General features: G+C 42.5%; 2 protein-coding genes across 3 annotated transcripts; one reads left to right on the top strand and one right to left on the bottom strand.

Moving 5' to 3' along the window:
- The first annotated feature begins 10,266 nt into the window (after positions 1-10,266).
- crebzf (CREB/ATF bZIP transcription factor) lies at positions 10,267-12,905 on the top strand. Of its 2 annotated transcripts, none has more exons than XM_060909397.1 (4): positions 10,267-10,432; positions 11,043-11,847; positions 12,034-12,095; positions 12,511-12,905. In XM_060909397.1, exons 2-3 carry the CDS (start codon positions 11,084-11,086, stop codon positions 12,056-12,058), a joined length of 789 nt encoding a protein of 262 aa, XP_060765380.1. In that variant the 5' UTR covers positions 10,267-10,432; positions 11,043-11,083; the 3' UTR covers positions 12,059-12,095; positions 12,511-12,905. The 2 variants fall into 2 exon arrangements, with proteins under 2 accessions (XP_060765380.1, XP_060765379.1); XM_060909396.1 differs by having other exon boundaries at positions 12,023-12,095.
- An 826-nt stretch (positions 12,906-13,731) lies between these two features.
- On the bottom strand, positions 13,732-18,282 carry tmem126a (transmembrane protein 126A). The gene is made up of 5 exons (XM_060909399.1): positions 18,197-18,282; positions 17,873-17,981; positions 17,593-17,786; positions 16,078-16,192; positions 13,732-15,289 (listed from the first exon to the last, which is right to left on the bottom strand). Exons 2-5 carry the CDS (start codon positions 17,968-17,970, stop codon positions 15,091-15,093), a joined length of 606 nt encoding a protein of 201 aa, XP_060765382.1. The 5' UTR covers positions 17,971-17,981; positions 18,197-18,282; the 3' UTR covers positions 13,732-15,090.
- Positions 18,283-23,059: the final 4,777 nt, after the last annotated feature.

Here is a 23,059-nt window from a genome sequence, read left to right as displayed (position 1 = left end):
AATGGGGACAAACTTGCTGATGTGGTCTAACTGCACTAATATTTTGCGATGTCCTTTCTTGATATGGTTTAGCTTTGTTAAAGACTATACACTCACCATCCACTTTAATAGGAACTCGTTCTTGATTCTAAGAGTCCTTTTCCCGGCTGCAGGAGTGAAACCCAATGTGGTCTTCTGCTGTTGCATGCTGAGATGCTTTTCAGCTCACCACAGTTGTAAAGAGCAATTATATGAGTTCCTATATTCTTCCTGGCAGCTCAAACTAAGCTGGCCATTTTCCTCTGACCTCTTTTGTCAACAAGATGTTTCCACCCACATAACTTTTGCTCACTTGATGTTTGTTTTTCGCACCATAATGTGTAAACTCTAGAGACTGTTGTGTATAAAAACCCCAGGAGATCAGCAGTTTCTGAAATACTCAAACCAATCCATCTGGCACCAACACCCATGCCACAGTAAATGTCATAGAGATCACAATTTTTCCCATTCTGATGTTCGACGTGAACATTACCTGCAGCTCCTGATTTGTATCTGCATGATTTTATGCATTGTGCTGTTGTCAAGGGATTGGCTGATTAGATAATTGGATAAAACAGCAGGTGTATGGGTGTACCTAATAAAATGGCCAGTGAATGTATTTTGCCTGAGGAAGAGGAAAATGTCTATGAAGAAAACTCATTATAACTAAAATCATGTCTTATTTTCTAAACAGTATAAGATACCAATGGACAGCTGAAAGGTCCACATTTTAAACATCTGTTGCATAATGTCACATGCAGGTAGAATAATTTTTCGTCTTCTCAGTTTCTCAAAAGAAAAAAAAAATTTGGCAAGTTGAACTCATGGGGGGAAAGTCTGAATACTTTTGCAGTAAAGCAGCAATACTGGAGCTTCAGTGTTCATAATGTATAAATTATGGAGCTCTATTTCTGCCAGAATTAATTCACTGGAATTTTTTTAACTGGAAAAAAAGTCACATAGTATGTTATAATGAGAATGTATCATAATTATTACTTTGTATCTCATAGTTATGAGATTGTGTCATAATAATGACTTACAATTTCATAATGATGAGAATTTTAATATCTCATTATTACAAGATAGTAAATGATTATTGTAGGAACTTAAGTCATAACCATGATAAACTTTCTTCTAATTACTGAGAAATCAATTATTTTATATTAAATAATTGTGAGAGAACACTCATGAGACAGAAAATCCTAATCACGAGAAACATTCTCGTGGAAATGGGCTTCCACATAAAACAGCACGTTTTTATAGAACACCAGGGAAAACAGCGACATCTTGTGGAGAAATGATGAACACAAATACTCTATTATAATCACTGATATACAGTTGTGCTCATAAGTTTACATACCCTGGCAGAATTTTTTGCTTTCTTGGCCTTTTTTCAGAGAATATGAAGGATAACACAAAAACTTTTTTCCCCCACTCATGGTTAGTGGTTGGGTGAAGCCATTTATTGATAAACAACTGTGTTTTCGATTTTTAAATCATAATGACAACAAAAAACATCCAAATGACCCTGATCAAAAAAGTTTACATACCCCAGTTCTTAATACCGTGTATTGCCCCCTCTAACATCAATGACAGCCTGAAGTCTTTTGTGGTAGTTGTGGATGAGGCTCTTTATTTTCTCAGATGGTAAAGCTGCCCATTCTTCTTGGCAAAAAGCCTCCAGTTCCTGTAAATTCCTGGGCTGTCTTGCATGAACTGCACGCTTGAGATCTCCCCAGAGTAGCTCAATGATACTGAGACCAGGAGACTGAGATGGCTGCTCCAGAACCTTCACTTTGTTCTGCTGTAGCCAATGACAGGTCGACTTGTCCTTGTGTTTTGGATCGTTGTCATGTTGGAACGGCCCAAGTACGTCCCATGCGCAGCTTCCGGGCTGATGAGTGCAAATTTGCCTCCAGTATTTGCTGATAACGTGCTGCATTCATCTTTCCTTCAACTTTGACCAAGTTTCCTGTGCCTTTGGAACTCACACATCCTCAAAACATCAGCGATCCACCTCCGTGCTTTACAGTAGGAATCAGAGCATTTTACTGTGGCCAGATTTGGTCTCCTAGTCAATGCCAAACCAGCTTAACTGGGAGACCAAATTTTAAACCAAGTCTTATCATTTGGTTCATCTCATCTCATTATCTCTAGCCGCTTTATCCTTCTACAGGGTCGCAGGCAAGCTGGAGCCCATCCCAGCTGACTACGGGCGAAAGGCAGGGTACACCCTGGACAAGTCGCCAGGTCATCACAGGGCCGACACATAGACACAGACAACCATCCACACTCACACCTACGGTCAATTTAGAGTCACCAGTTAACCTAACCTGCATGTCTTTGGACTGTGGGGGAAACCGGAGCACCCGGAGGAAACCCACGCGGACACAGGGAGAACATGCAAACTCCGCACAGAAAGGCCCTCGCCGACCCCGGGGCTCGAACCCAGGACCTTCTTGCTGTGAGGCGACAGCGCTAACCACTACACCACCGTGCCGCCCTCATTTGGTTCAATCAGTTGCAATTAATTAACCAAGTACCATGTAAGTATACATTTAACAAGGAAAACGAAGATCTATGTTATACACACAAGATCATGTTGGTTAAGAAAAACAAAACTAAAATTTGGTTACTGAGATGGCTGATGTCAGAATCTGATGTCATTACTGTGTAACTTAGTCTTTGACATAACATTTGTGCTTGGTAATTGCTCTTGATAGCTGTGTAGTCACTGTAGTGTGTTTGTCTGTATGGTGATTGGTGAACCATTTTGCATCACAGAATATGCCGCAGCGGTGCAGCCGCATGGACTCTGGGGTCTGTAATTGTATTGCCCAGACCAGTTGGTCTCCTACTGGAAAATACTTTTTAAAAAAAATGCTCTGGTAGGAATGGTGTTCCTTTCATCACAGGCCTTGTTGACACCTCTCCAAATGTAACGTTTATGGTTGTGGCCAAAAAGTTCAATTTTGGTCTCATCACTCCAAATTACCTTGTTCCAGAAGTTTTGAGGCTGGTTTCTGTGCTGTTTGGCGTACTGTAGGCAAGATACTTTGTGGCATTTGCTTGGTTTTAACAGAGCACCTGATTTTCCATTTGTTAATCACAGTTTGAACACTGCTGACTGGCATTTTCAATTCCTTGGCTATCTTTTTGTATCCCTTTCCTGTTTTATACAGTTCAACTACCTTTTCCCGTAGATCCGTTGACAATTCTTTTGCTTTTCCCCATGACTCAGAATTCAGAACCATCAGTGGCTGGATGAAAGATGCAAGAGTCTGTCTGGATCCCAGAAACTCACTCAGCTTTTATGCACACACACTGATTACAAGCAAACAGATCACAGGTGAGGATGTTACCTTTAGTAGCCATTCAAACCCATTTGTGTCAACTTCTGTGCATGTTATCAGGCCAAAATCACCAGGGTATGTGAACTTTTGAGCAGGGTCATTTGGGTAGTTTCTGTTGTCATTATGATTTAAAAAGAGAAAACAGTCGTTTGATGATAAATGGTTTCACCCAACCATTAAGCATGAGTGGAAAAGATGTTTTTGTGTTATCATTCATATTCTCTGAAAAATGGTCAAAGAATCATAGAATCATAGTTCACCAAAAAAAAAACCCCTATGGAGAAAAAATCCAGGACCGTGACGTCGCCCGGTAGGACGCAGCCGGGGCCCCACCCTGGAGCCAGGCCCGGGGTTGGGGCTCGTATGCGAGCGCTTGGTGGCCGGGCCTTTGCCCATGGGGCCCGGCCGGGCTCAGCCCGAAGAGGTGACGTGGGCCCGACCTCCTGTGGGTTCACCACCCACAGAGGTAGCAGTAGGGGTTTGGTGCAGTGTGGATTGGGTGGCAGTCGAAGGCGGGGGCCTCGACGACCTGATCCCCGGACACAGAGGCTGGCTGTTGGGACATGGAATGTCACTTCGCTGGGGGGGAAGGAGCCTGAGCTTGTGCGGGAGGTTGAGAGGTACCGGCTAGAGATAGTCGGGCTCACCTCCATGCACAGCTTGGGCTCTGGAACCCAGCTCCTCGAGAGGGGCTGGACTTTCCACTTCTCTGGAGTCGCCCATGGTGAGCGGCGGCGGGCTGGTGTGGGCTTCCTTATAGCTCCCCAGCTCAGCCGCCATGTGTTGGAGTTTACCCCAGTGAACGAGAGGGTCGCCTCTCTGTGCCTTCGGATTGGGGAGAGGGCTCTTGCTGTTGTTTGTGCCTACGGGCCAAATAGCAGTATAGAGTATCCGGCCTTCTTGGAGTCCCTGGGAGAGGTACTGAGGGGTGCTCAGACTGGGGACTCCATTGTGCTACTGGGGGACTTCAATGCTCACGTGGGCGATGACAGTGACACCTGGAGGGGCGTGGTTGGGAGGAACGGCCTCCCCGATCTGAACCCGAGTGGTGTTTTGTTATTGGACTTCTGTGCTAGTCACAGTTTGTCCATAACGAACACCATGTTTGAGCATAGGGGTGTCCATAAGTGCACGTGGCACCAGGACACCTTAGGTCGGAGGTCGATGATCGACTTTGTAGTCGTTTCATCTGATCTCCGGCCCTATGTCTTGGACACTCGGGTGAAGAGGGGGCTGAGTTGTCAACTGATCACCACCTGGTGGTGAGTTGGATCCGCTGGCGGAGGAGGAAGCTGGACAGACCTGGCAGGCCCAAACGTATGGTGAGGGTCTGCTGGGAACGTCTGGCCGAGCACTCTGTTGGGGAGGTCTTTAACTCCCACCTCCGGGAGAGCTTTTCCCAGCTTCCGAGGGAGGCGGGGGACATTGAGTCTGAGTGGACCATGTTCTCTACCTCCATTGTGGACGCAGCTGTTCGGAGCTGTGGCCGCAAGGTCTCCGGTGCCTGTCGTGGTGGCAATCCCCGAACCCGGTGGTGGACACCGGAAGTAAGGGATGCCGTCAAGCTGAAGAAGGAGTCCTATCGGGCCATGTTGACCTCCGGGACTCCTGAGGCAGCCGACGGGTATCGGCAGGCCAGGCGTGCTGCAGCTCGGGCAGTTGCGGAGGCAAAAACTCGGAACTGGGAGGAGTTCGGGGAGGCCATGGAGAAGGACTATCGGTCGGCCTCGAAGAAATTCTGGCAAACCGTCTGGCGCCTCAGGAGGGGGAAGCAGTACTCTGCCAACACTGTTTACAGTGCGGGTGGGGAGCTGTTGACCTCGACTGGGGACATTGTCGGGCGGTGGAAGGAATACTTTGAGGATCTCCTCAATCCCACCGTCATGTCTTCCACTGAGGAGACTGAGGCTGATGACTCAGAGGTGGACTCGTCCATTACCCAAGCCGAAGTCACTGAGGTGGTTTGCAAGCTCCTCGGTGGCAAGGCACCGGGGGTGAATGAGATCCGCCCTGAGTATCTCAAGTCTCTGGATGTTGTGGGGCTGTCTTGGTTGACACGCCTCTGCAACATCGCGTGGCGGTCGGGGACAGTGCCTCTGGAGTGGCAGACTGGGGTGGTGGTCCCTCTTTTTAAGAAAGGGGACCGGAGAGTGTGCTCCAATTATAGGGGAATCACACTTCTCAGCCTCCCAGGGAAAGTTTACTCCAGGGTACTGGAGAGGAGAATTCGACCAATAGTCGAACCTCGGATCCAGGAGGAACAATGCGGTTTTCGTCCTGGTCGCGGAACACTGGACCAGCTCTATACCCTTCATAGGGTGCTCGAGGGTTCATGGGAGTTTGCCCAACCAGTCCACATGTGCTTTGTGGATCTGGAGAAGGCATTCGACCGTGTCCCCCGTGGTATTCTGTGGGGGGTGCTTCGGGAGTATGGGGTTCGGGGCTCTTTGCTAAGGGCTGTCCGGTCCCTGTACGAACGGAGCAGGAGTCTGGTTCGCATTGCCGGCAGTAAGTCAGACCTGTTCCCAGTGCATGTTGGACTCCGTCAGGGCTGCCCTTTGTCACCGGTTCTGTTCATAATTTTTATGGACAGAATTTCTAGGCGCAGCCAGGGGCCAGAAGGAATCCTGTTTGGGAACCACAGGATTTCATCTCTGCTTTTTGCGGATGATGTTGTCCTGTTGGCTTCTTCAAACCAGGACCTTCAGCATGCACTGGGGCGGTTTGCAGTCGAGTGTGAAGCGGCTGGGATGAGAATCAGCACCTCCAAGTCCGAGGCCATGGTTCTCGACCGGAAAAGGGTGGCTTGCCCTCTCCAGGTTGGTGGAGAAGTTCTGCCTCAAGTGGAGGAGTTTAAGTATCTCGGGATCTTGTTCACGAGTGAGGGAAGGATGGAGCGTGAGATCGACAGGCGGATCGGTGCAGCCTCCGCAGTGATGCGGTCGCTTTACCGGTCCGTCGTGGTGAAGAAGGAGCTGAGCCAAAAGGCGAAGCTCTCAATTTACCGGTCGATCTACGTTCCGACTCTCACCTATGGTCATGAGCTTTGGGTAATGACAGAAAGAACAAGATCGCGGATACAAGCGGCTGAAATGAGTTTCCTTCGCAGGGTGGCTGGGCGCTCCCTTAGAGATAGGGTGAGAAGCACAGTCACTCAGGAGGAGCTCGGAGTAGAACCGCTGCTCCTCCACATCGAGAGGAACCAGCTGAGGTGGCTCGGGCATCTTTTTCGGATGCCTCCTGGACGCCTCCCTGGGGAGGTGTTCCAGGCATGTCCCCCCGGGAGGAGGCCCCGGGGAAGACCCAGGACACGCTGGAGGGACTATGTCTCTCGGCTGGCCTGGGAACGCCTCGGTGTTCTTCCCGAGGAGCTGGCCGAGGTGTCTGGGGAAAGGGAAGTTTGGGCTTCCATGCTTAGACTGCTGCCTCCGCGACCCGGTCCTGGATAAGCGGAAGAAGACGAGACGAGACGAGACGAGAATCATAGAATAAATAAAAACATGTTCTTGGGGTTTTTGCGAGAATTTGCGAGAATCTCGCGTCAACTGATGGATCAAAAGATGTATTAAGTGGTAAATGTAGCATTGGAATTTATATTCCAGAATTCAAAAAAACATATGGCTATAGACTGAATAATTTCCTATCAGTTTACTCAATTGAAATGGCTGGAATTCTTTCTGCATTAAGATAGATTGAAGAAATCAAACCACTCAAGTCAGTTATATGTACAGATTCAATGTCAGTTTTACAAAGTTTTTTATCAGGTAACTCAACAAGGGAAGACTTAGTAATTGAAGTTAAACATCTCTTAGCTCACATAAGGAATATGGGACTTACTATTGAGTTTTGTTGGGTACCAGCCCATATAGGAATTAAAGGCAATGAAATAGCAGACCACATAGCCAAAGAATCCATTGATAAAGAACAGATAGACATTCATATTCCACTGGGAAAAGGAGAAGCTAAAGCCTTAATTAAAACAGAGATTATGAAAAGATGGCAAAAAGAATGGGAAACAGAACCCAAAGGTAGACAATACTTTAATATGCAGAGCAGGGCCGGCTCTAGGTTTTTGGCTGCCCTAGGCGAGATTGAGTTTTGGCGCATCCCCAAGAAAAAAACCCCTCTAATAACATCTAAATAACACTTTAATCTAATCACTCTATTCTATTACTATTAAACAATATACGGTGCATGGACAATAAACAAGAAGTCATTTTTATCTTTTTCATTATTGTTATTATTGTTATCATTATTCACATAAAGTGTCACAAAGTAAAATGACCACACAAATTCAATACATATCTCCATATAATGGGCAAAAACTCTTCCGCACCCTGTTCAAAGTGTAGTGCATGGACAATAAACAAGAAATTATTTTTAGTTTCTTTTTTGCTATTAAAAGTTAAGTCATCTCTGAAGAATTAACAAATTAAATGAATAAAAAATTCTACAATTCTAAATTGTGCAAACTTAAGCACCCTGTTAGGACATCAATGGCCTGTATTTTCAAACAAAAGTGCTATTATGGGTACTTTGTTATTGAAGTAACATTACAATGAGACTCATCTGGTCTTCCTAATGGCAAATTAATATCATCAAATGATATTTCTCTTGAGATCTCTTGGATCTCATCAGAGCAAGCCCATTCAGACGTTCTTGACTCATTGTTGACCTTAAGTATGTCTTCAGCAGTTTTAATTTTGAAAAGCTTCTTTCAGCAGAAGCTACTGTCACAGGTAGTGTAACAGCAGAGGTAAAGAGTGCGTATTTCTACATCCCCAGCCGCATGGGTGTTGTAAAAAAGGTTTTCAACCTTTCATGAGCCAGGGCGCACTTTTTTCAATGAAAAAATCTCAAGGCACATCACCAATAGAAAATGTTGACTGAAACTAAAACGCTGTTGCCAATATTTACAATATACAGTCATTCTATAATTTTCCACGGTACACTTGGTGATCTCTCACGGCACACAATCGGTTCCGCGGTACTAGAGTTCGGCAGCACAGTGGTTGAAAACACTGTACACCACTGATGCACTTGGTAACATCTCCATTCAATAACTCCATCCCTACATGCTTTGCTGTACAATTAAATTAGGCTAACACATTATAATGCTGACTTGTTTTCAGAATAGTGGAAGTCATAATTTTTCTCCCCCCGTTTCTGCGCCCCTGGATGGACGCAGCGCCCTGGTGCAGAGTCAGGTATGGGGGAAAAGAATAACATCAATGGGATTTAACAGAAATGAGGAGGTAGTATATACAAGATTAAGACTGGGACACGCAGGTCTTAACGCAGCATTACAGATATTAGGTAAAAGTGATGGTCTTTGTCAAGGATGTAGAGATATGGCCCTGTCACACTATAGCGTTTTGTTCGACGTTTGGTTGCGTTTTTAAAAATTTGAGAAACGCCGGGGAACGTCGACGTTCTTCAAATTAAGTTTCTAGGTCAACGATTTTGTAACGTTCTTATAACGCTTGGGTAACGCTCAGCCAACGTTCCCTCAGTGTCAGGCGACGTTTGTGGTCGAAAATAGCAGCAAAACCTAGCATTCTCATAGCGTCCACAGCGCTTTGATAGCGTTATCATAGCGTTTGGGTAGCGTCTGCCTTGCGTCCAGGTAACGTTCTCGACGTTTGTCCAGTGTCTAGCTGACGTTCTCGACGTTTCCACAGCGTCTGCCTAGCGTTCCTGTAGCATTCGAGTAACACGTGGAGCGTTTGTGTGACGTTCCTGTTACGTTTCGCCAACCTGCGGCTGGAGGCGCAGTATAAAAGGGGGGGCTTTTGGCCAGAGTGCATCACTTCCATTTCAACCACCATTTCAACCAGGTTGTTGTGATGCATGAGAGCAGCAACAGCATACTGGTGTTTCTCTTGGTCTGTCATTGTTCTGAAGTCTTCACTCTGTGAAAGTTCCAACAGGACTGTCGGTGGCCTCTGCAAGCCCCTTTAAATATATTTCTGGCAAGTGCCTGCCAAATGCTCCTGAACGCTACCAGTAGGTTACAGGCGCGTTACAAGGATGCTACATGGACGTTACACAGACGCTGGAAAAATTCAGAACGCTGACAGACGTTAGAAAGATGTTGAAAGAGCGTTACATGAGCGTTAAGAACGCTCGGCGAACGCTGACGAACACTGAAAAACGTTGGCGACACGCTGGACAGACGTTCGATGGACGTTACACAGGCGTTAGGCAAGCATTACCCAAGCGCTAGGCACGCGCTGGACACTCGACCCTGATGGGCCGGCGTCCGCCTAGCGTCCAGGGAACGTCCTGACTTTCGAGTAACGTTCGAGTAACGCCCGCAAACTTTCGTGTAACGTTCCTCTAACGTGTAAGTAGCGTTTTGATAGAACGTCCTGAATTTTTGTGCACACCCAAAACTATTTTTCACCCTCAACGTTCGCCGACGTCCCTCGACGTTCCCCAACGTTTGCCGACGCTCGTCTAACTTTCTTGTAACTTTTTTCTAACGTTCTCGACGTTCCTCTGCGTTTCGCAACACGTTACTCGAACGCTGGTGAGAACGTCGTAGTGTGACAGGGCACTTAAGGAAGATGTTGAGCATGTTTTATTCCATTGTAGTAAATACAGTTCTAAAAGACAGAAATGGTTGGAGCTTGAAGCAGGTTCAGACATTCACAACATACTAAAGGAAAAAGGAATACAGCGAAATAGAATTAAAGCACTAATCATTTATCTTAATGATACAGGTCTAATGAAAAGAATATAATTTTTTTTTTGTAGCCTAGTAATCTGACATAGAATCTGTCCAGTCCCTTCACACACTCCTGTACAGTAGGTGGCGGTATATACAGATTGTGACAATCTGCCATTAAAAAGAAGAAGATCTTGCGTCAAGTCACGGCAGTCAAATCTCGCGAGATAGGCAGTAGCGCCATTTTAGGCCCGAACGCACATATTGAGTTGTTACTCCGACGTGTTTGGTGCACTACAACAGTTTTTTTTTTCTTTTCCCCCTTTCCAAAGGGTGCAGTGTTTGAGATTTTTTTTAAACTCCAGTTTAAGAAGGTGTGATACTGTTGAGGGTGAGTAAAACGCTGAGGTGTAATAACAAAAGGTTTATTGACGAGTTATTTTTTTTTAAAAGCGCTGTATCATTCCAGTAATGGCGTCCGCACGCGGCCTACAGCAACAGCTAAGTAAAGCTGGCGAACCTGTTTAGCAAGTTTATGGTATAACTAATTGTAACAGCATATTCTTCTAGTGTTAATATAACTTCTTTATAAGCGAATAAGGAAATGTATAGTTAAGTTGCTTAATGTTATAAGATAAAGCTGCTTGTTGGCGGCTTTAGAAACGGGTAGCTAACTATAAGCTAATTTCGTTATCGCTACAGAATTCAACGTGAACTCGTTGTGTGGAAATACTTGGAAAGTGGAGCGTTAATGATAACTTGCGTTGTATGCGCGCTTATTTCGCGTGTTATTTCAAGTTCTTTGTCACTTGAGACCTATAATTCTGCTTACTGGCTCGAAGTCATCGTGGCCACTTCAGGAAGCACTGTTAATACTACAATAGCTCGTAGCTAGTCAACTTAAAATGCTAATTCATCCTCCAAACCACAGCTGACATAACTGCGCACTTGGTATATGAACGTGGTTAATAAATAACTGGCTTAATTCTTTGCCTTTTCAGGTTATAATTCCACACGTCACCGGACCAGTCAGGAGTCCCTCATGGTCACCAGAAAAAGAGGAAGGCTTGCGAGTAAAGGTGTGGACGCCATGTGCTCCGGTGCTTCTGAGGAATGTGACCGTACCTTAAAGATCGATTCTGAAAGTGCAATCAAGCACTCATCACCAGAAAGTGATTCAAATGACTGGGGGCTCGACGAGCTCTTTTCTTCTGACTTCAGCTGGGATTTGGAAGATGTGCTCTCTCCTTTCCAAGACATCGGCGTGCAAGATGTAGGCTTAAGGCCAGAAGAAAAGACAGATCAGGAATCCAGTGTGAGCATGTCGCACAGCAGAGGATCGTCTCGGGCTCAGAAACTACAAGACCTTTCTGGGCGCAACATCAATAAGAATGCCCTGGCTGCAAGATTGAACCGGCTGAAAAAGAAAGAGTACCTGAATGGCTTGGAGCAACGTGTCGGATCTCTGACATCTGAAAACCGGCTTCTCAAGCAGGAAAACGGCAGCTTGAACAAAAGAGTGGAAGAACTTGAAAATGAGACTAGGTACTTGAGAGCTGTGTTGGCCAATGAGAGCATGTTGGCGCAGCTGTTGTCTAGGTTGAGTGGTGTGAACGGCATGAAATTCTCTACCTCGCTTTTCCAGGAGCCCAACGAAAACGACCACGATTATGCGATGCCGAGGAAGAAAGCGAAGGTGGAGGACAAGGATGCAGCAGGCGGCATCTGTCTGCATGTGGACAAAGACCACGTCTCTGTGGAGTTCTGCACTAAATGTGCGGAGAGTGCAAACGCATCACTTAAAATGTAGGGTCAAGTATTTTGTCTTTTCAGCGTTTTCCTGAGACTGAACTAATGTAATGAGCAGCGTGTCGGACATCACAACAGTAGTTGTCACATGACAAATTAACTGTACAAATAGAGACATGGCATGTATATAGAAACTGGTTTGAATACAAGTTACTGCTAAACTTGTTGACAGTTTTCTTCTAGGTGCTTGGTCTGCCATGTGGGGTGACTGGATCTCAGAGCATCCATGACTACCAGAACCTATGGTAAGGATCAAGATGTTGAAGACTGCACAGAATTGAGTTTCTCCTGAGATGTGCTGCAATGTTCTGACAGTTCGTGGCACAATATGACCTTTGTAAATAAGCTTTCCTGTAATTGAAGCTAACTGAAGATTTGTTTAAATCAACACTTTGGACCAAGCTTATGATGCATACAGTAGTTAGCTCTTGTCAACACTAAAGGGTTAATTAATGCTCTAAGTTGTTTTAAAAATGATGTAAATAGGTGATGTTTCACAAAGGGTGTTTGGTATATAGAGAATAGTGTAAGTGGTATGATTGAGGAACTAATTAAACAATTCGAGCAATTTTATTTGTTCAGATGAAGCCCTTTGTGAAATGTCACTGCTTTCCTAAAGAACATTTTTCATGGAGCCCCTTATTTTCTTTTATGCTAAAGTGGATTTGCTGTGGGGAAAGCTGAAGAAACGGGACCAGCAGCTTACAACATGGCCTGGTAAATTAAAAAAGGTAGTACAAGAAGCAGTGTAAGTTAAAGCTTTTACTGGTACTCAATCATGTTGCATTTTGTTTAATATAAAAAAAAAATGCACTATTCTAGCATCAGTGTATCAGGAGTTAAAGCTCCTGGCCTTTTGTGCCTACCAGTAAACCATAGCAGCAAACAGTATGTGTTAAAGAAGCACTTCGCAAACAGAAAACATGGATGACTTGTTTTGGGAAGGTTATTTTGTTTTTGTTAAGTGAATTGTATATAAGTTGATGTATTTGAAATCCAAAGATTGTTTAGGATTTTGAATCGGTATCTGCAAATAAATCTTATTTTTGTCAACACTTGTGGAATGTACATTGCTTTATTTTGAACTCTATTAACCATTCTCCTCTTTTCTTTTTAAACAGCAGTTTCTTCATTCTCCAAGTGTTATCCTTCCTCTTTTCTAAGTGGATAAAGAGTGGTACTAAGTGGTAATCTTGAAAATTTAAGGGACTGCAAACCACAAACCTTTTTCCATGATGGGTTATTTGCCCTTTATGCTCTGAGTTATGGAGGGGGAACCTTGCTTATAAAGAGCTTGTGATGGTCGACATTGGATGGGTGCTTTCACACAGATTAGTCATTTTGCAGCAAATTAAAGTGAAAATGATGCTTTCTTGTTTTGTAACTTGATTTGATAACTTCTAATTAAAAGAGGGCTGAAGATGTATTTAATTTGTCAAATATGGCAATGGAAAGAGATGTAGGAATTACGAGTCACCTGAGCATGAAGATGGAGCTATATAAAAACCAATTATAAATAACTAGTTTAAAATGTGTAGCATATCCAGCACTTCTCATTTTGTTTGTCCATATATCTAGAACATAAGTCTTGTGTTGCAGCTCTATCCCTTGGATCCTTTCACTGCTCATGAGTCAGTTCGGTGGCTTGCTTTTACAAAAAATATGCTGGATGCAGCCAAAAATACACAGCATGTTTGGCTCACTTCCTACAGTTTGCTCTATTCATAGTTTAATGGACTGCTTACTGCAGTCAGACTGAACTAGTTTGCTTGAAACCAGACTGCTTTGTTTAGATGGTCTTGGACTAGTTAGTTTGGTCTGCACCGAAGTGTGATTTGCCTGTTTAGGCAAAATGCACTGAGTGGGGAAAGACAGATGAGATTAAACATATGAAAGCATTTATTGAAGCACAAAATGTTAAATCTCCCTTTTTGCACATTGTGGTAGTGGTTCCCGCTTTCTCAACTGTTTGAAATGGTGTTAAAGCTGTGGTGTAGTATTTTGCTGGATGTTTGCTTGCCCCCCCCCCAAAAAAAGAGAACTTTCAAATGTATTTAGAAAGGTGTTTATAAAGCTTAATTTAATTTGTTTGAAATGGCTTCCTTGCTAGTTAATCCCCACACCATCAGAGCTATAACTGTAGAAGTCTGAATATGTAAAACAAATTGCATGATGGGGTGCCTTCTGCTTGCACCCTTGAGGATATTCAGGTATACAGTTTGGAAATGGGGCTGTTGGCTTTTTTTTTTTTTTTTAATGAAATAACCTGCATTTTGATGCTTGTGCACCATAGAGAATATGAATAACACCTGTCTGTTGCATGGTCAGTACTAGATGCTTGAAATGTCAAACAACTGTTGTGGATTTCACACCTGCCCTGGTTTGCGCACATATTATATAAAAATTATTTAAACCTATATGGGATAATGATTACATGTTTCCTAGTGCGTTTGTTTTATACATGATTAAGTTAATTGTAGGTAATTTATTTACTAAACAGTAATATGGGATTGCCTTTGCTGTGAAGGATATAATGTTCAGATTTGTCCAAAATAGACTTAGATTTTTTTTTAAACAATTAAATATTGAGATTAATGTTATGAAGCTTGTGTTCAGTTGGCAATGTTTTGTTACTGATGCACTGACAGTGCAGCTTAAGTGTGCAGTACAATAGCTTTTTTTTTGTGGCTATATCTCAGTCATATATTCAAGTTGATTGGTTTAAAAGAAAAGTGTCAAACTCTAGTAGTACAGATTTAAATCCTAAACCATGAGGCACAGAGATCAAGTCAATTTAGATTAATATAGGCAAAACCCCTAATCTGTATGATTTTGGTTAGGTTTTCATTTGTGTAAAAGTAAAAATTCATTCACAAATTAGGCACTTTTTCTCAAGTGCAACATGTTACGCAACAGTGTAGAGATGAAAGCTTCACAGCCAATTACACATTCGCAAGATGTTTTCAAATATTACATCTTTTGATCTATAAATATAGTTCTGAAGCTCCCACTGTCATCTGCATTATTAAACTGTTCTACAATTACAGCTATTCTTGGGCTTCCTATTAATTAGGCGTGTATATTAAGGGTGAAATGAGGAGATTGGACTTTCAGCCCAGTACATTAGGCTTTAATAGCTTATCAAAAGCAAAAAAAAAAAAAGGTAGTTTAAGATCAGTTTCCTAGACAGTGTAAGCCTGGAATTTGAAAGTTTTGTGGAAAAGGAAAAACAAAATGGGCTTAGTCATGTAGGTCCTCACTGTCTGATTCTGACATTTGAAGCATCTTTAGATAGATCTGAAAGTGCTTGGAACCTAAATATGTACCAAAGAGTGTCTGTAGTAAGAATACAGCATACATTTTCCTCATGATGGGCTTGGTAAGGTTTGTCCAGAAGCGGAATATATTCCCCTTCTCTGGCATCGGAGCACTGTTGTACCTGCAAGGCAAATGAGGATGTGTTTAATATAAATTGGGTCAGAAACATTTTAGTTACTACTCTGTCCTGGTCAGTGTTGTGGTGCCTCTGGAGTCACAAGGAGAACATGTTCAGATCCACAACAACCCTTTTTCCATCAGCAGGGAACAGATGCAAATCAAAAATAATTCACCAATAGGTGAACCACTCAGAAATAAAAGTACAAAACTTTACTTTTCCTTGTTACGGGGGTGGAATTAGTAGTGCATCTCTTTTATATGGTAGTCTTTAAAAATTAAAGCCCACTACTCAAAGCTAAATATGTAATGCTGTTCTATGTAAAAGATGCACCCTTGATAGGATGACCCCAGAGATTAGGAAAAATACAGCTTGGTACCTTTATTTCTAAAAAAAGAGTGAATACATAGTATTATGCTTCTAGGATGTGGGAGGAGACCAAACATGCATGTCATGCATACATAACCCACTAGATGTACATGGTTAAGAATGTTGTGTGATGACACTGATATTGATTGTGTTAATGACAAATGTTGCTATTTGAGATGATGGACCCTCTAAAGTACTTATTTGTACCCTTTATATACTGCTTGGGAACATATGTACTTTTTTGGCCTTAAAAAAAAGTTACACATGGTTATCTTGAGCTCCAATAATGAGCCCTATGGGGTACATTAGTGCGGATTGTACCTCTGGGGACAGAAATGGACTCCTACTGTCCCCCTGTTTCTAACAGTGTATGTAAGACAGTCTGGACAGAAGTGTCTAGCAGATGAATAAAATAAACACACCTTGCTGCAAGGCCAGCGTTGACTGGCAATGCCAACAAAACAGGGTATATTCCACCACCAGCTATACCGACTAAAGCACCCCTTATCAGGGCACAGGATGGGCAGTTAAGGTCACCTAGAAAACAAACACACACACACAAAAAAATTATATATATGTATGAGTGATTCCACGCTTATGGGTACTGAAATGGGGACATGAACTTATTTTTAAAAATTCACCTAAAACCATTTCTTTTTTTACCATCAGGTCACAAAACATGTAATCTTTAATGAATGATATGTTAAAAGATAACTTTAATTTTCTGAGATGTAATAACATATTTATATGCCAAAGTCAGAACGTAACAGAAGTGTTGTGGACATATATATTCTCAATTTTAACAATGTAGAATTACTTTTTGAAACATAGGAAGGTGATGTTTTAGCAAATATAATTAATAAACATGTGTAGTAGAATAAACATACACATTCTTTCAATAAGATTAACATGGTATAGAGCTAGATTGTAATTAATTTGTAACAGACGCGAGATGGACAATCGTAACAGAAGTAATGTAACAGACATCATTTTGGAACTCATAGGCTTGACTTTGGCATATAAATATGTTTTTATTACATCTCAGAAAATTAAAGTTATCTTTTAACATATCATTCATTAAAGATTACACGTTTTGTGACCTGATGGTAAAAGAAGAAATGGTTTTAGGTGAATTTTTAAAAATAAGTTCATGTCCCCATTTCAGTACCCATAAGCGTGAGGTATTTCACCTGACGTCACAGGGTCACGTGATGCCCCGGTGTCCGCCATTTTGGACGGCAAGCTAGCTAATGTCAACAACAGTAGCTAGTATGTTACTGTAGCAATGTTTACGTTCAGTCATTTGGATGACTGTTAAAACCTTTCCGTCTCAAGTTTTTCCTTTACTGGATTTACTAGTTTACTGGGCCAGCGAGCCCCGGAGCGCTAGCTAGCCGGCCAGCGAGCCCCGGAGCGCGCTCAGTAAACTAGTAAATACAGTAAAGGAAAAACTTATAAATGGGCCATGTCTCAACAGACTAAGAAGTTATTTCAATGACATTTAATAACATTTTGTTTATCCTGAGGACCGAAAGTAAATGAAAATGTGAACAAACCTTAGCTGTCAGTGAACAATCCTGGTGGAAGCAGGTAAACGTCGTTCTCTAAGCCTGCCAACCTCAATTTTTGCAAATACCTCTCCCTCTGCTCGCCCTGTAAATGCCCTACGTCGCTGGATAGTGAAGGTGTTTTCTGCATCTCGCTCCTTTTTCTTTTATGTTTTTCGTTTGTCGCCTTCCTCGCATTCAAACTGATTCGAGCCGTGCCGTCCAAAATGGCAGCATCATATGACTTGGTCACGTGAGTGAAATACCCCCCCTCTCTCTCTCTCTCTCTCTCTCTCTCTATATATATATATATATATATATATATATATATAAAATGCGTCAGCAGTTAATTATTATTCTTTGCATCTTATCCTGACATTAAACTCTTACCTGCTAATAAAGGGTTGCTGACAGTTGCATTATATAATGCCAAAGTTGTAAGAAAAGGAAGTACGGACATGGGAAGCCCGGAAGTAAATGGTCCTTGAGTGACATGGAGGACACGCCGAAACAAACTGTTTGAAATCAGACCCGCCAGTCCAGCATTCACACCCAAATAAACCGGGCCATATACAAACAGCTTCCTGTTGAAAGACAGCTGACTCAGATTAGGTAAAACTTGTAATAACAGAGGTGAGGGCAGGTGAGCGGGTTAGTTCAGGCTTCCTACCTGTCAAAGTCTGGGAGCTTTTCAAATCTCCTGGTCATTATTTCCATGATCATGGCTTTGGACATTGGCTGTCCTTCACTCGTGTCTTTCACGGACATTTTTCCAGTTTCTACAGAATTATCATCAAAAAGACATAATGCAGAAAATATAACATACTACTGGCTAACGAAAAATTATCCCAATCACATGATAAACAGAGGATGTTTATTTATTTACTTCAAGTTACAGGACTGAGTTCTATCTAGCGCATGCATTATCAACAACAACACTGAATGGACTTTTATAACACAAGTTGTATCGGTGCCTTATTATGTTATGACTTACCATGTATTCAGCCAGTTTTGATAACATTTCGCTGCTTCAAACCGAACAGGGCGCCGCCATTACTAACCACTCGCACATGTTACTGTGAACTTTGACATTGAGAGTAGGAACGAAACGCGTCTTCTGATTGGTTGAGTTTTACGCACGCAGATAAAGACGTGATACCCCATTGGCTGTTAGAGTCTGTCAATCCTGGTTGGTGAGTAGTGACCCAGCCCCTGGTTGCTAAGGCGAAATCAGTGATGCTGCTGCTGCTGATGAAGAAATTGCTGCACTCGCCGGAGAGAGTCTCCAGCCCCAGCCTGACAGAGAGGAAGCCAAAGAAAGACCGGACAAATGTAAAGTAAATCCTTATTACATGACTGAAGACAAGGGGCTGTTAAATATGTATATGTATATATATATATATTTATAATTCTAAAAAGAAAGCTTTGGGAGTTGAATGGTGGAGGTTTTTAATGTGCTAGCTTTAAACTTGCAGGTGTCTCCCGACAGGCGTCGCACCGACATGCTGCTGTTTTCTCGCTCAGATTAGCCGAGTCCACTGACTAGCAGGATGCTTCAATAATCCAACCATCCGGATGTTGTTTATTTGCATACAACGCAATAATGTATGCAGCTGTATTTGTTCTCTTGCATTATGTTCCTTTAGGTGATTGACATTAGCTTCAGCATCATGATGAGTGAATATCAGTTTGGAGTCTCTGCAGAGGAAAGTCCACTCTGACACTGACACCTCTCTTCTGCAGGACACTTCTCCTGGCTTCTGTTTTCATCTTGGTTTTATTATTTATTTATTTATTTATTTATTTATTTCAATCATAGTGTAAGCCATATCTACTGACAGTTCTGGTGTTTGCCTCAGGACGTCAAGTTGCTCTAACTTGGCATAAAGCTGATTTGAACGGAACAAGCCATTTCAATGAGTTTACATAACTTCTGATTGGGATAAGAGTGTCTGAGTTTACGACTTAAAAAAAACTTCTTCTCCATCCACGTTGTCCAAATGATTTCTCCAGGACTGCACTAATGTTCTGCGAGTACAGCGTTAAACTGACCAGCACCACTGCGCCTTTAATATTTCCTCGAGCTGTGATTGGTTTCCACTTTAAATCTCCTCTTATCAACTTGTGACCCAGGAGGCTTCCCTGTCTGGACACTTCCAGCTGAAAGGAAACGCCTTATGGATGCAGTGAGCATCCTAAGAAGAGCATTTCTGCAGAACTGTTAAAGAATTAAGGTCCTGCTCTAGTGTTACTTTTATGAACTAGGACTTTGTCATTATGCATTGAGACAAGATGGACTGCTCTCTTTAAAATGCTCTGCTCTAAATCCCTCCTAATTGGATACTCCTGCATGTCGGTGTACAAATTCATCACAGTCCAAGCGGATACGCATGGAGTCACTTTGTGCTGATGGAGCTTCATGTTCTCTTTTACGTGATGTTGTGACGACGACCGTCTCAGTCTATTGGATTTCAAATGTGCAAGCTGAGCTAAATGCCACCTAATGTGGCTGCACGACTGCAGTTGCAAAACTGGCCAAGAACTCAGTACTTCAAGGCTTTCCAACTGGCCCAAGACTTCCAAAGCCATCAAACCAATGACGGGGAAACGTCTGTGCAGCAGTGTCACCCAGACATAAGCAAGAAAGCATGCCTTTAAGAAAAAGAGGTGAGATCACATTCATGTCTTATACTGGAAAACCTTCAAACATTGTCTTGGCAGTTTATCATAAAAGCCTGCTGTTGTAGCTACATTTCGTCTGCATGCTAGTATTTTTCTAAAAACCAGTCATGATTATTAGGCTAAAGATTTAATAATATATGCATTTGTAGCAATAGGTGTCAAAGTGTGATTACAGACTAGTGCACATGCACTCTGCAGCCAAGAGACTATAAATAGACTTCAGAATGGACTGCAAGTATCATAAGGTTCATGTCTCATATATCATGACTGTTTAATAGCCTGTGCCAAGGGGAAGTAAAGTTTTTACAAAGCTTTTCTGCCAGACGAAAAGACATTAGAACCCATAAGTGCCATCCAGTGAGAGAGTGAAGGGAATTGGATTTGCAGGGTAATAATGACTTCTGCGAAAGCGTCGAATAACTTTTACTCTCAGATTCCAGGCTTCATACCAGACCAGTGCTGTCTGACGTTAGTACTTAACGTACGTTCAACAAAACTCGGCTTCTCCAAATGTCAGAAGGATACACAAAATTATTTAAAAATTGTTTTATGATAAATAAATCTTCACAGACAGATTGCACAGTTTATCAGTTCTCTCAGACTATATTCTGTGTCATCGTCATCATTAGTGAAGTCAGACTTCATTGTTGAATTTATTTAATGGTTACTTTTTTCCCCCCATTTATTACATTTCCATTTGAATTTGTTTGGCAGATACTTTTATCCCAACCTATTGATGATTGAGGCATAATGAAATCCAAACATATAACACTTAAAACCAAAACTCTCAGATTATTATTTAGTTAATCATTATTCAGTAGATACTACCAGTTATTCAGTAGCTACCGTATAGTAAATAAGAAGGATATTTATTCAGACAGCCTGGATGTGCTACAGGTCCTGGGATGTTTCTGGGAGATTTAAAGAGCTAAAGTATTTGATCCAGTAAAACAAGTGCCACATGACTAAGATGTAATGAGTTGCACAGAAATAACTGTAATGCTGGGATCAGACTACACAATATTTTTGTCTTTAATGATGGTCACCATGACAGATTAGGGAATTGGAGTGCCAAAATTCTTGCCATGTCTTGGTCGGGAGACTGGCAACACTACAAGTTTGACCCTGTCCAGTCTTTGTTCATGTCTTTGCTCATCGTTAGGGAGGAGGGTCAAGAAATTGTCAATCGTGGCTATCAAGGAACACGTTGTAGGAGTTGTCAATGGAAGTGAGAAAATAGGAAAATTTCTGACTTGCTTGACTTTTTGCTGGGGTATCATGCGGCCACATCACTGTTCTTCAGTTATGTCACACTCCAAGTCCCGTTCGTCGTTCCTTATGTTCATACTTGGGCCTGATGCTGGAAATTTGCCAGCCATGACTAAATCATGTCAAAATTGGGCTGAATTCGTGTAGTCTGATCCCAGCATAAGAAAGATGTAGGAAGAGCAATAAAGCACAATTATTTGAAGAATCAAGTATGGAATAACACACTTGGTGGCATGCTGTTGTAGGAAAATAATCAATGATGGGGTGTTGTTATATGGCGTCATGCAAAGTGGATTATTTTCAGCATGTCCTGAAGTGTGTGTGTGTGTGTGTGTGTGTGTGTGTGTGTGTGTGAGAGAGAGAGAGAGAGAGAGAGGACTGGAGAGACAAGTAACATTTTATACGGAACTTCCTTCTTCCTTTTAGTTTTGCAGGCTTTTTGTTTGCCACGAACACTTTTCAGTATGTATCAAACACTATGCCATTCACAGCTTGTTACATTCACGTTCAAGTCTAGCGCAAATGTGTTTTGTGTGTGTGTGTGTGTGTGTGTGTGTGTGTGTGTGTAGTGGCAGCTCAGTCCAGCCCATCTCTCTCTCTCTCTCTCTCTCTCTCTCTCTCTCTCTCTCTTCTCACAACTTTTCATGAACTTACAAACAAAGCACATAAGGTAAACTGGCCGTAATCACACTCAGGTGAGAATCATCACGTGTTACCTGTCGGTTCCACCCACCTTCTCTCTGTCTGCACCCGACACTTAACCACGCCCGGCCCCCGCCACCACATACAGATCATACATTTGACTTGTTTTATAGATACACTTAATGTTATTGAACATCCTGACATCACTTACAGTACAGCAGCTATAAACACTAATTCCCTCACCATATTTTTGTCTCTCTTTAGATGTCATTGAGACAAAGTGCAGCTTCTAGAAAGCACAACACTCTCAGGAAACTTCATCATATCAACCGTTAGACGTTTTGCTTTGTTAAAATTACATACAGCAATGTGATTTTTTAAATCTAAGCTTGTCTATGTAGAGTGTCTGCCGTGCAAGTCCTAGAAGTGAATACGAGCAAATTATTTATTACAGTATACTGTGAGCGATAACATATTAGAACTTCTGACCAATCAGATTCATGAATTCCACAGCACTGGGGTATAAAGATGTTAACTGATAAAACTTGTCATGGAGAATAATAACAATAATCCCACTAGAGCTCAGTGACATGAGTGTTTTGCGACTGTTTTGGCAGACACGGCCCGAGCGTTAGGGCTGCTGGAGGATTACTGTTCCAAACTGAAGAAGCCGGAGGAGCAGCAGCTAAAAGCTGCCATTCTGCGAGTGATGGGCATCTTCAGAAGCAGCCTCTTTCAGGCACTCATAGGTGAGTACTCAGACATGTTCAATAAAGGAGTAAACACACTGAAACAGTAAATGTGGTGCCAGGGTCGTACAGTGCCCTCCACAATTATTGGCACCCCTTGTCAAGATTAGTAAAAAGGGTTAGAAAAAAAAATCCACGTTTTGGTGAAGTAACTTCATCTCACGCTGAAAAAAAGAGAAAAATCCAACCTTTAATTGACGTAAATTTATTCAGAGGAAAAACAAGTCCCTCATCAAGAGATACTTATTTTCATCAAAAGCATGTGCCACTGTTATTGGCACCCCTGCATTTAATACTTTGTACAGCCTCCCTTTGCCAGTAAAACAGCACTGAGTCTTCTCCTATAACATTTTATAAGGTTGGAGATACAGAGCAGACCATCTGAGACCATTCCTCTTTACACAATCTCTCCAGATCATCCAGGGTCCTCAGCCCTATCTTGTGCTCTCTCCTCTTCAGCTCAGCCCACAGGTTTTCAATGGGGTTCAGGTCAGGGGACTGAGATGGTCATGGCA

The sequence above is a fragment of the Neoarius graeffei genome, chromosome 25 (assembly GCF_027579695.1).
Source record: "Neoarius graeffei isolate fNeoGra1 chromosome 25, fNeoGra1.pri, whole genome shotgun sequence".
NCBI lineage: Eukaryota > Metazoa > Chordata > Actinopteri > Siluriformes > Ariidae > Neoarius > Neoarius graeffei.
Note: the sequence above shows the minus strand (reverse complement) of the source record. Positions and strands in the feature narration are given on the sequence as shown.